The sequence below is a fragment of the Taudactylus pleione genome, unplaced genomic scaffold, assembly GCF_031769625.1.
Source record: "Taudactylus pleione unplaced genomic scaffold, aTauple2 ptg000033l, whole genome shotgun sequence".
NCBI lineage: Eukaryota > Metazoa > Chordata > Amphibia > Anura > Myobatrachidae > Taudactylus > Taudactylus pleione.
Genome location: NW_028284435.1, coordinates 4,041,024 through 4,054,183, shown reverse-complemented (window position 1 = coordinate 4,054,183; position 13,160 = coordinate 4,041,024). Strand labels below are relative to the sequence as shown.

The 13,160-nt window shown below is 42.1% G+C and overlaps 1 protein-coding gene across 1 annotated transcript in view; it reads left to right on the top strand.

Annotated features, from left to right (window-relative positions):
- The window catches only part of RASGEF1B (RasGEF domain family member 1B), a 49,585-nt gene extending 44,624 nt beyond the window's left edge, over positions 1-4,961 (top strand). The window contains exon 14 of the mRNA XM_088452132.1: positions 165-4,961. Within this exon, the coding sequence (XP_088308258.1) occupies positions 165-189 (25 nt within the window). The 3' untranslated portion in view covers positions 190-4,961. The remainder of the gene's footprint in view (positions 1-164) is intronic.
- The last annotated feature ends 8,199 nt before the right edge of the window (positions 4,962-13,160 follow it).

Genomic DNA, 13,160 nt, shown 5'->3' with positions numbered 1-13,160 from the left:
AATATGCACTACTAAAATAAATACTATTAACTGTTTTTCCATTTAATTTGATCACTGATAAAAAAAACAAAAAAGTGGATTTAAAAAAATTCTTCAAGAATTTAAACACATTGGTTATGTCCCTTTTTATAAATACATATAATTTTATTTTTATTTTCCCTCAGGTCAGCACTTTTGGGCAGAGTGTAATCTATGAAGTCACTGCCAATGAAAAGACAGTTATTTACGGACCCACTTTACACTGAGTGGGATTTGAGTGATGGGAGCAGAGCAGGCAGCTGAAGCTTTCCGGCACAGCAGACGTGAATCAAGACAGCTTGAGGGCAGACAGGCAGATTAAATGAATTTCTACTGGCATGAATGTGGTGCCTGCTAGGACAAATAATAACTGGATATTTCACATTTGTCCCTATGCCAAGTTATATTTCCTCAGTCGCATATAGATTCTTTACTGGATCCTGCTTATCGGTCCACCCCAGCTGTTGCTCCTGCACAATAAAATCACAATCAAATAAAGTCACCATGTTCTGGGCTGTAGACACAAGGATAACCTCAAGCAGAAGATACAAAATATATACATAAAAAAAACAAACTCATAACCTCACCCAGACGGGGTCCCTAACCCAGGAATGCTGAGCATTTTGTGTTCTAAATCTGTAGTTTACTGCTGGAAGGTAAACTGTCCTCAATGTGACTTATTGGTAACCTAATATTATTCATTTTGGAAATGCATAATTCTTTTTATCACAGACTCTTCAATACACGCTACAACATAGCAGTAAATGGACTGGAGCTGTTTACTTTTCTTTTTTTTACGATGTTCTTTTCCTGTGTTATGATTTTCACTTATTTATTATAGAAAGGTCTGTACAGAATAATGTGGTACAGAGCAAGTTGTGCACTGAGTGTATTACTATAGAGAATGTATTTTTCATCACTCTCCATTTTATATTGACACATTTTTATAAATGGTAGCTTTCAACCACTTTCTCCAATGTTGGTCTACAGACGCCACCACAGCAGCCATCAGCTCATAGAGCTGTCATGTACAAGGACGCTACACCGATTTCTTTTGACATATTCCGAGAAAGGAATTCATAGATTCTTGAATAGTTGGCCTGCAGGGAATCATAATGTATTGGGTACTTATCTGCTTAGAAGAAATGTTTGTATCATAAAGTAAAAAGTCTATTTTACTAAAAACTGCAAACGATGTATGAAAAATAATATTCCAAAAATGATCATTTCTCTTTCTTCTGCTACATCAATCTACTGGTCTTCCTTAACCCTGATTTGACAAACCAACCTTGTTACCTCATGAATTTTTCCCTCCAATGTGTTTGAAAATGGTCAGAGGCATTACAGCGATGGATGTGGCTTCGGTATACTTCAGTGTACAATTTATTATTTTTAAAGTCTTGCATAATCTTCCACTTATGGACTGGTTATTTTGTGCATGTATTCTGCGTGAAAGGTGAACATGAACACACATATATATATATATATATATATATATATATATATATATAATCATGTGATAATATACACTCTACTATACTAACTCAATGAGGTGTATTGTAACCATGTTAAGTCCAAAGGGTACATGGATAAGAACATGCAATAGTGGGTTTTAATGTATAAGCTAGAACTGATGTTATCATTACTCGACCGCACTAAAAATATAGTTTACAGGTGATCATAACAATATAAAAGGCATTCAGTAGACAGACAGCTACACATGGAGTTTGATCATGTTTATGGTTAAAGTGAACAGACGGCTTTTGAAATAATATTGAAGCTTGCCCTCTCACTACTAAATAAACCTCAATTGGCATAAAGCCAAGTACACACACACACACACACACAAATGTAGATTTAACCTATGTATATAATTCTATTAAGCTATGTATATTGATATACTACAACATTGTTTACAGAACTGATAGAAATGGAGATGCCACTGATTTAGTGATAGAGCCGTGGACAGTTTTCTATGTATTTCGTCTATGCAGAAAACACCCTTATAAAATATGATGGGTGGTAAGTAATGTAGCAGGTTTATTGATGCATTTAAAAAGAGATTTACATACTAATGTCAAATTCAGTGACTAAAATGGTTTGGAAATGACATGCTGATATATTCCTAAGACACATTTGTTAGAATTTCCATAATGAATTTTCGATCCGTTTTGTGCACGCATGAAACCTGCTGGGAAACGAGTCTTCTGACTAGCAGCTGTTCTGGCTAGCCCTGAGACACCTCCCAATGACTCTGCATGTACACATTCAGCGGCTCCCCAGAGGAGAGGGACAGTCTGTGTCCTGATATGAGGTGTAGGCATGCATTTATTCTCTCACATAAGCATTTTAGTCTCTAGGCTTCAGATATAGGGAGAAAACATTAAAATGGCCAGCAACAATGACAACTGTGGGCCTGATTCAGAGATATATGCTAATGCAATCACCACTGCATACTCTCATGGATCGCACTTGCTAAAATATGCTAATGCCTTCCAAAGCATAGCCGAGCATAGGGACGCACACTGCTGCCTTCTCATATCCGTCCGACGATGTACAAGAGTGCAAACATCGGTATCATTGCATGGGCAGTCCATGGAGCATGTAAGTCCAGTCTGATCAGCTACAAACACTGTAGCTCTCCTGACACACAGACAGCTCTCATACTCCAAAGGTGATCGCATTGGCTAATTTATGTACACCCATGAAACGGCGTTCCAACGGTCAGACACGCCTGAGTTTTTCTAGCCACCCCCGCGTTACACCCCAAACGCTGACTACCTGTCACTCTGCAAGTGGTTCCTGTATACGAGAGTAATCGCCTTGCAATCGCTGTGTGTGCGCAATAGCAAACAATCACTGTGAAAATATCAGCATTGCTACTATTTCTGAATCAGGCCCCGTATGTGGTTTAACAACTAGAAAGCCAGAAAAAAAAATAAGAGATAGAAATTAAGTTCTAATATGTTGCAAAACATAAGTGTGAATGATTACTTTTATAATGGTTTACGTGCAAAAACAACACTCTGACAAAATAAAGAATCTGATTAGCTGTTACAGTCTCAAGCTGGCCTGGTCACACACAATACAATTTGGTTTTGAGACTCGTATGCGACCAGCCCAATTTGTAAGCCATTTACACAGACCTCTCCCTTAATGTTCCGTCTCGCAAAGCCCAGCTTCTCTTCTGCCCTCGCTTCCTCTTCTGGACCTGCTGAGGATCTCACACTTACCAGTTACAGTCATCAGCCACCACAATCTGTTTTCAACATGACTGATCAATCTGGACCTAAGTTGTTTACATTTTGATCTGTCAGAATGGATCCACCATATGAAATTGAATAGCAAGACTGGCCAAATACACCTATATCTGTGCATCCAGAGTCTGGTCAGCTTCAAACTAACATTTAGTGATCACTGAATCAGAATTTTCTCAAGCTTTGTGCCAATAGCAAATCTGTATTCAACGTTCACTAAACAGGTTGGGAAAATGCCTATATATGAACACATTTGGACTGCACACTGTTCAATTAGGGACACTGCCTCTATGTGCAGAATGACACCTCGTGAATAGCAATATCGCTAGTTTTTTCTTCTACTCTAGAGAAGTGTACAGGTGAATTAATAATGGTGAGCCTACGATATTAGACGAATATGTGAACACTGGGTGATGTTTGGCATCACAGTGCCACAAATTGAACCCGCTCCTTAAGCTGGGTAAACAGTGATAGATATATCGCCCATTTAGTGAAACAGGCAATTTATCTATAGTTCATGATCCGGGTGTGTGCATAGGCTTGTGAATGACATTGTTCAGACATATCTGCTGGGCAGCACATCAGATGGCCGATATATCTGTGATCTGCAGGTGTATTCAGACGACCCACCGAGTGCCCGTACACATGCTGCAGAGACCCAGCGGTGATTGATGGCTCAACTGGGATGACCAATTTAAATGCCTGCCCAGTTGAGCTATCAAGCCTGGCACATCGGACAGATGATTGGTAAGTGTGTATACACTTACCAATCATCATGTCAGCCGAGTGTGTGTCCAGCTTGGTTAGTGCCAAAGCCTGTTTATAATGTTGCATTGTACTCATTGTCTGATAGCAGTTTGTGTCTGTTAGCTTACTTATATACTCTAGTTTACATATCTTCTTCCTTTGTTAAACAATTGGAAGTGGAACAAAGTAATCTATTCATGCAGATAGATAAGGCCCCTTACTAACAGACCCATTACTCATTCTCAAGAATGTGTCACAGCAAACTGAATTAACCACTTCACTACCTGAAATGTTATTAGTGACTTCAAAGTACATATCTCATCCAAACCTTGTGTATTCTTGCCTGTATTTGTTTGTAAACCTTTTAAATGTGATTTATAAGTATTTTCTAAAACCTCAATAAATCTAGGACAGAATAACCTAGTTTTTTGTAACTTTTACATAACATCAATTTATTTCTATTATACGGTAAACCTTACTCCATATCATATATTAGTTTTGATAGAAAATATAAAACTACAGTACATATACCATTTCATTCAAAATTCAGTCCGTTTTTAGAAAAAGCTATAATCATTTGTGACCCACCAATACTACAAAAGGATATCCCCTGGCAATGTGTGGTACAGGATCACTAGATATTCATTACACATTTTATTCTCCTCATATACTGGTTTTCCAGGTATTGTAATTAGCAGGTACTATAGTGAATGAGCAATCTACAAGTATGGAAAGACTAAGGTGTATGTATATAATTGCAATGTATTTTGACTTGCTTATAAAATGCATTTATAATTTATGTAGTTGGAATGAGATGGTAAATAAAAGTAAATTGCATTGTATATATTATGAGCATGGCCTCAGTTTGTTTTTTTTAATTTCCTGAGTGGAGTGAATCCACAAGGTGCTGTGTAGTAGGGACTTTTATATATGTGAAATGTTTTGCTATAGTAACACACTCTATATGTACTGTATATAGATAATCACTGTCAAAACAGAATGCATGAGTCAGTCACTACGTTACGTATGAACAACTTGTTACGTTTCAAAATTAGACTTGTATATTATAAGGGGTAATATATCCACTATTGTACATGACATAGAACTTAGATATCACCTGCAGTGATTTTATACGGTCTATGAAGTATCTACTATATTCTCATCTTCCTACTCTACTACCTCTCCTCCTGATCCTATACCCTTACAAATCAGCAGAGCTCTGTCACCTGTGCTCATCCCATCATTAAATAAAATCAGTCATTTCTCTCTCCACTGATCTTTTTATCATTATTCAAGCATGCAGTGATTACTCCTATTCTGACTTACCCCCCAAAATAAAAAAATTCTGACCTGAACTCTCAAATTACTGCCCCATCTATCTGCACCCTTGCCCACCTCATATACTTTCACGACTCACAACTTATCAGACCAACTTCAGTCAGGCTTTTGTTCTCAATACTACACAGAGTCTGCACTGACTTAAGCCAACTGTACACTTGGGCCAATATCTGCACGACAAATAGTGCGTACACACTAGCCGAGAAGCACGATTTGGCACTCCCGCGGGTCATATACAATGGCTTCCAGTCAGCCGTGTTGCACGGCAAACCGGTAGATATCGCATGCTATTAGGTGTCAATAGTGTAGTGTATACGGCCAACCGGATGACCAGACAATATGTTGGTCTAATTTGGCCAATTTTGACGCACATATGTTGCCAGTGATCGTTGTAGTGTGTACGTATACGATCAAACAATACAATATATTGTTATTGAACAGTGTGTATGCTCAATATCGTATGTTCTGGCCTCAAGGGAAATTGGATGTAAAATTGGTCCAATTACAAGTTGTTCAGGTGTGTACCCACCCTTAGAGCTGGGTACACACTTGTCCAATCCTCAGGAGACCCAACTCTAGATCAGACTGTTTATACAATCCTACAGCAAACCTGGTCGCAGATTCCTTATCCAATCTATGTGAACACATTTGTCCAATTTTTGAGCAGATCTCAGATCTGCATCTGCTGAAAGGATGCTACCACTCACACACTAATTTACTTAATAAGGGGCATAGCTACTGTACATGGCATATTAACATACAGGGAAAAAAATAACCAGCCCTTGACCTCTCAGCCTGAGCTAGTATTGGAAAATAGGGAGTTCCCCCTATTTTTACCCACCACCAGCACCAGGTGGAGGTCTAATGCCATAGCAGGGAGACGCAGTGTGGAGTCCCCCTGCCATCACATTTACCAGCCCTAAACTGGTCAACCTAGGGCTGGTATTCCTTGGAAAGTGGGGACCCCAATAATAAAATGGAGGAACTACCATCCCTGGTGGCAGTGGGTGCAGGGTAAATGGTATTGAAAGAGTTCATCTTGTTCTTTGCAGGCATACTACAGGTGCCAGCAGCCCTGCCACAGCATGAAGGCACTTGTGGAACCACAAATGCTAGCATGGCCAGACATTAAGGGCCCGCTGGCACCTGTAGTCCGAGTGATGAAAAAAAAATTCAATAATGTTGAATCATGCCTTGCCGTGGCTATCTTGAATTTGCCGCTAAACCCTTAGCCACTGCTAAACACTGCTGTAAAGGTTGATTGAGACTGGATCCATCAGGATACATGCACATGGACTACACTGGGTCCCGCCGCATCAGCGTAAGGTATCTGGGTCCCGGCCCACAGCCATGCCTGGGAACTGCTGTTAATTAGATGGTGGGTGCTGCTGCTCCGAAGACCAGTCGCTAGCTTCGGTTTCTGCAGCATACACACATGCATATTGATCGTCTGTCGGGTTTCTGATTTTTTTTTTTTATCAGGTTTAAAAATCATTTGACCCAACCAGGACCGGCTGAACGCATCGGTTAGCTGAGGCTACACACTTGTCTAATGACTGACCAACTGGTCTTGTCGGGGGTCGGATTGACCGCAGATTGGACAAGTGTGTACCCAGCTTTAGGAGGTGAATTAATTGATCACTGTGAAGTACAAAATCCATTACTGACTTCTAATTTTCCTGGATCCTCTTTTCTGCATTTGACACTGTTTACTGCTCTTCTCATACAATCAATACAATCCCTAGCCCTCTCCTGGTTCTCATCCTACTTATCAAATTGCTTTTTCAGTGTTTGCTTCTCTGGATCCACCTCCTTTTCACTGCCACTATCAGAGTACAGTTTTATTATGAATGTAGTGTTGTATACTGTGTAATGGTTAAGATATAGGATAAAGAAAGAGCCGCATAGGGAGATGAACAGGAGGCCTTACGCTATGGTTCTTAATTCCTACCATGACATAGTGGAAAAGCATTTATATATGCGAGAGTTAGTAAATCTACCCCGAACGCTTCTAAAATTTAAAAGTGATGGTGTTCCCCATAGCTACCAATCAAATTACAGCTAGCAATTCTCTATTGCATTGTAGATATGATAGACAGAATCTGATTGGGGTCGGGATGCGTCAACACTAAAAATGAGGTCAAACCTCCGAAAATGCAGTTTTTGAAAAGTATTCATCAAATTCCGAAAATTATGTACTGTGAGGTGGCGAATAGCAGGTGAAACTTACCTGCTTCCAGCTGGACAGGTCCCCCGGCGTCTTCCTCCGGCGGTCTGGTGCGTCCTCTGGCTCCGGAGGCTGGTTGGACACAGCAGAACACAATAAAGATTAGAAAAAAAACAAAAATTTTTTTTTTTCTAATCTGTACTGTGGTGTGACGGGAGACCACGTGTCAGCCCAGCAGGACAGAGCCGGAGGCTGCTGCGCGGACAGGTAAGTGCGGGATGGGGGGGGGGGAGGTGAGCGGAGGGGGAGGGAGGGGTTGGGTGGGTACACAAAATGACTGCAGCTCTAAGTAGTGCTGCGTATGCGCTGGGTTTACGAATGTAACAGCACATGCACAGCACGGATTCCAGCTGCGGTAATGCAGTGTAGTGAGGGAAAACTATTTCCCGAAAAGCTGTCATCGCAAAAATTACAGCTTTTCGGAATAGATAGTAACGTAGAGGAGGAATGATGAATTCCTCCTGTAATTAGGTAGAACTCCATGCGAGTTCTAAATCTAATTACCTCCATCGAATTTTGTGTGCTAATGAATAGGCCCCTCAAACACAATCCGAAACGCCAGGTTTTACAATTATAAATAAACCCCTGCGTCTTAATATGTGCTTCAGAGAAGAGTATTATTCCTGATATTTTTAGATATTCTGTTCATGGAGGAGAAAGAAAGAATGAAGGCTTTGAAATAGGAAGGAAGTTCCACTCCAGCAAGGTATTTGTAAAGGCACACATCCACTAGACGACAGGCAAAAGACTGCACGATTATGACATTGTAATCGTGCAGTCGTTTGTCTGTCTGATGTGCCCACACTGAACGAGCAGTCGTTCAGTGACCTGTTGAACCTGACAATATCGTCAGGTTGTACAACATATTTGCACGATGATAGATGTCTAAAATACCAGCGGGTGCGCGCATCGCTGGTCGTTTTAGACATTTTTAAACAATCTGCAAACAATTATCGACGATTATTGAACAATATAGTTATCATTCAATTTAATCGTCTAGTGGATGTGTGCCTTAAGTAACCAAACCACTAAGCCAATTGTGTCAATGATGGAGTATAAACTGCGTGATTGGGAAAATTCTATCTGCCAATGGATTGAGATTACAAACAAGGTATAGAAATTTCTACATTAAATGCAGCTATGGAGCAAGTAGGAGGCTTCAAATTTCTACAAAATACAAAAGCATATAATTACACAATGTCCCACAATGGTGCAAATAACAGTCCTCCTTGAGATCATTTTTGACCACTTCTATGAGGTAAGTCTTATTCTTTATTTGTGCAGATTCACTTCTCAATAAGTCCCCTTGTTTTTGCATTTTTCCTTGTTCTTTTTCAGTGCAACTTTGGTATATCCTAGAGTTTCACTCTCCCAAGGTGTGCATATTTATCTCAAAGATAAACACAAGAACATAAGTGTAGCATGGCCGGGAACATATAGAAGATTTATTTATACATCACACTTAGGGCCTGATTCAGAGCCACTCGTAAGTGGCAGCTCGTTTGCTCCGAGCGATGTTTGCCCAACTGCGCATGCGTACGGATCGTTATACGCATGCGCGAACCAGTCAGTGCGGCTGAAATTCATGTGCTCGCAAAATAGCGAATGCCTGCTAATTTGAGTAACAGGATGAGGCGTATGTGGATGGTAACAGGGGAAGGTGCTTGAAAACGGGGAGTGGAGATCCAATCGCAGGCGTGCTTAAAGGTCAAAACTGGCCTTTTATGGGTGTGCATATTTAAAACAGCAGCGTCATTGACCACGTCACTGGGTTTTTTTTAAGCCAAAACTGCTCGCAAAATTGTGGTAGCAAAAACCAACCACAAGAATAGCGAGCAGCTCATACCCTGTTCGATGTACTCGATTAATCTAATAAATAGCGGACATGACGTAGGATGCGAGTGGCCAGGGGGCGTAGTTTCCCAAAAAACGACTGCAAGTTTTGTTCGCTCGTCCAGACCTAGAGGCGTGAACAGACAGCAAACAGCGAATGGTTAATTTGAATAGCCACCCCTATTTTCAGGACGAGCGAGCGCTAATTGCGTCCGGCTCTGAATCAGGCCCTTACATAAGAACAAAGATACATCGCCACTTTTGTGGTCATAGGGGCCCCTCCAAGCTCAGCCTCACACGGTCACCCTGGATATTCCTGGACGTTGGTTTCACCAGCACTCCAAGGGCCTGATTCAGAGCGCTCGTAAGCTGCCGCTCATTCGTTCTGAGCGATGTTTGCACAACTGCGCATGCGTATGGATCGTAATACACATGCGCGAACCAGTCAGTGCGGCTGAAAATCGTTTGTTCGCTAAATAGCGAATGCCTGCTATTTGTGGGTGGTAACAGGGGAAGGTGCTTGAAAATGGGGAGTGGAGATCCGAACGCAGGCGTGCTTAAAGGTCAAAACGGGTGTTTTATGGGTGTGCATAATTAATACAGCAGCGTCATTGACCACGTCACTGGGTTATTTTATAGTCAGAACTGCTCGCAAGATTGCGGTAGGAAAAACCAACCACAAGAATAGCGAGCAGTTCATACGAGCTATTTAATCTAATAAATAGGGGACATGACGTAGGATGCGAGCGGCCAGGGGGCGTAGTTTACCAAAAAACGACCGCATGTTTGGTTCGCTTGTTCAGACCTAGAGGCGTGAACAGACCGCAAAGAGTGAACGGTTCATTTGAATAGCCACCCCTTTTTTCTGAACGAGCGAGCGCAAATAGCGTCCGGCTCTGAATGAGGTCCCAAGTCCACAAACAGGCAGGTTTGTAAGGAACAGTCCCCAAAATACAGAATGCAGCCACCAGATGCGGCTTTCTCTGCATGTACATACTCCTTCAAGGATGTCCTTTTTAGATGAGGGCAGTGGGGTGAAGGTATTTCTGTGTATCAGTGAGTGCCGGACTTCTTTGTTTGTATATATTGTGACAAGAACCACATAGACCGGGTAAAATCCATCAGTAGCTTTATTGCTCACAATAGGCAGATACACAGGATATGGCAGTTTCACAGGCAAGATGTTACACAAAGGGAATGATTCAGACCCGCACGCTAAGGTGCATACTCTCGCTGCTGCCGATGGTATGCAGTGTGTATGCATTGCAGTGTGCATATCTTAGCGAAAGTTCACAATGCATTCGTTCCCTGCGCATAGACAACCCAGCAGAGTGAGTGACAGGGGAAGCTGTTTGTAGGTGGTAATAGGGGCTGGCCATTAAAACCGGGGGAGTGGAGGTGCAAACGCAGGCGTGCCTGAGCATCTCAACTGCATTTTAGAGTTGTGCATAATTATAAGACAGCATCATAGTACACGTCACCTGGCTTGTTTTTACGGTAGGGTATAGTCAACCTCAAGTGCTGCGATAGCATCCGATGTACCCATGGGAACGCCTCCGTCTGGCCGCCACGCCCCCAGCACGCCCACCAAAGGGGGCATGCTGTCAGTCACCATCGACAGCACGCCCCCTTTGGTGCGAGATCCAGAGCGACAGCTTGGCTGTCGCAGTCCGGCTCTGGCGCATGCGCACGACGGAGCTCCCGCCATTGTGCGCATGCGCAGTGGGGACCATCGACCCACTTGCGAGCGTACTGCCACTTGCGAGTGGGTCTGAATGACCCCCATAATGTGCACAAGTGGGCATCTTAAAACAGGTGTGCTAATTGCATACACATTGTGCGAGCGATCGCATCTAGCTAGCGTCTCTGAATCAGGCCCCAAGTCTTCAAAACAGCAATATTTCTTCAGTGGACTCGCAGGTCCAGGAGCCCTAACACTAGTCAGACAGGTTTCTGTAATCAGCTGCCTTCCAGATCCTGATTGAGGCAACACCTGAACTGGACATTACACATTCCTAATGCCTTCGCTCTGCCAAACCTGGGAAATATGGATATTCCACACTTACCTCATGTGAAATTATGTTGACCCTGTCAAATATATATATATATATATATATATATATATATATATATATATACACACACACACACACAATATGGACTACAGTATTCGGACGCCTGACCATTGCAACAGCAGGGACTGTAATAACATTGTATTCAAATACCTACTGTGTACTTTAATATGGCGTTGGTCCCCCTTTTGCAGCTATAACAGCTTCCACTCGTCTTGGAAGGCTTTCCACAAGATTTTAGGGTGTTTCTGTGGGAATTTGTGCCCATTCATTCTGTAGAGCATTTATGAGGTCAGGCACTGATGTTGGACAAGAAGGCTTGGCTCACAATTCCAGTTCATCCCAAAGGTGCTTGATGGGGTTGAGGTCAGGGCTCTGTGCGGGCCAGTCAAGTTCTTCCACACCAAACTCATCAAACCATGTCTTTATAGTCCTTGCTTTGTGCACTGGGGCACAGTCATGTTGGAATAGAAAAGGGCATTCCCCAAACTGTTGCCACATAATACCGTATTCAATTTGAGCCGAGCCTCGTTAAGTTAACACAGCCCGGACTTAACGCCGACTTCGCCTGTTTTGTAGGCGTTAAAGTATTGCGCGCGTGCACGCTTTACCCCGTATTCAATTTCAAAGTACGTGTAAACTGCACCTGGCGATACTGTAACAAGCGGAAAGTACTGTCATTTTTGGGGAAATCATCCTGGCATCCCCCAAATTATGCTCTGACATGGGGGTTCACTATGGTACCTCCTGATTTGGCTTGCTGAAGGTATTTGGTGTTTTTAAATGGGCTCAATAGCTGCTAAATAGCGTTTTTCTATACCTGATGCAGAATAGTATTTAGGAGTATTTTTTCCAGAAAATAACTTATCCCAGCAAATTTGGGGTACTTGAAATTGGGGGTCAGCATATTTAAAGTTGAAAAAGTTAAGTTGAAAAAAAATCATGAAAAATCCACCTGCCGCAAGCACCTGCAATCAAAAAACACCTGGGGCATACTTGGGGACCCCCCCAGAGTCAAGTTCGCTAGTTTTTAACTTTGTACTCCAACATTTTTTTTCGTCCCCTTTTGCAAAGTCACATTTTTGGGGTGTCCTTAAGTTTTTTTTTTGGACACAGATTACCTTTGGGGGACTGTCTGGAGGCTGCACGGAGGTTCCCGAAACATTGCACCCCAAAACCCCAGATTCTGCACTTTTTTCCGCCTGCCATTCATAGGCGATACTTTATCGCCTATTACGTTGTATTGACTTTCCGCCTAGGCGGAAAGTCTTTCAAATTGAATACGGGGTAAATCCAAAACAGGCGATAATGACGTCATCGGCGGTAACTTAACATGGATCCGGACTTAATGCTTCAAATTGAATACGGGCCATAGTTGGAAGCATAGCATTGTCCAAAATGTCTTGGTATGCTGAAGCATTAGGATTACCCTTCACTGTAGATAAGTGGCCTAGACCAAACATTTTGAGGCCGAATTGCTGTTGTTCCTAAATGCTTCCACTTTCTAATAATAATATCACTTACAATTGACCGAGGAATATCCAGCAGGGATGAAATTTCACAAACCATCTTATTGCATCCTATCACAGTGCCACACGTGAAGTCACTGAGCTCTTCAGAACGACCCATTTTGTATCACAAATGTTAGCATATGGAGACTGCATGGCT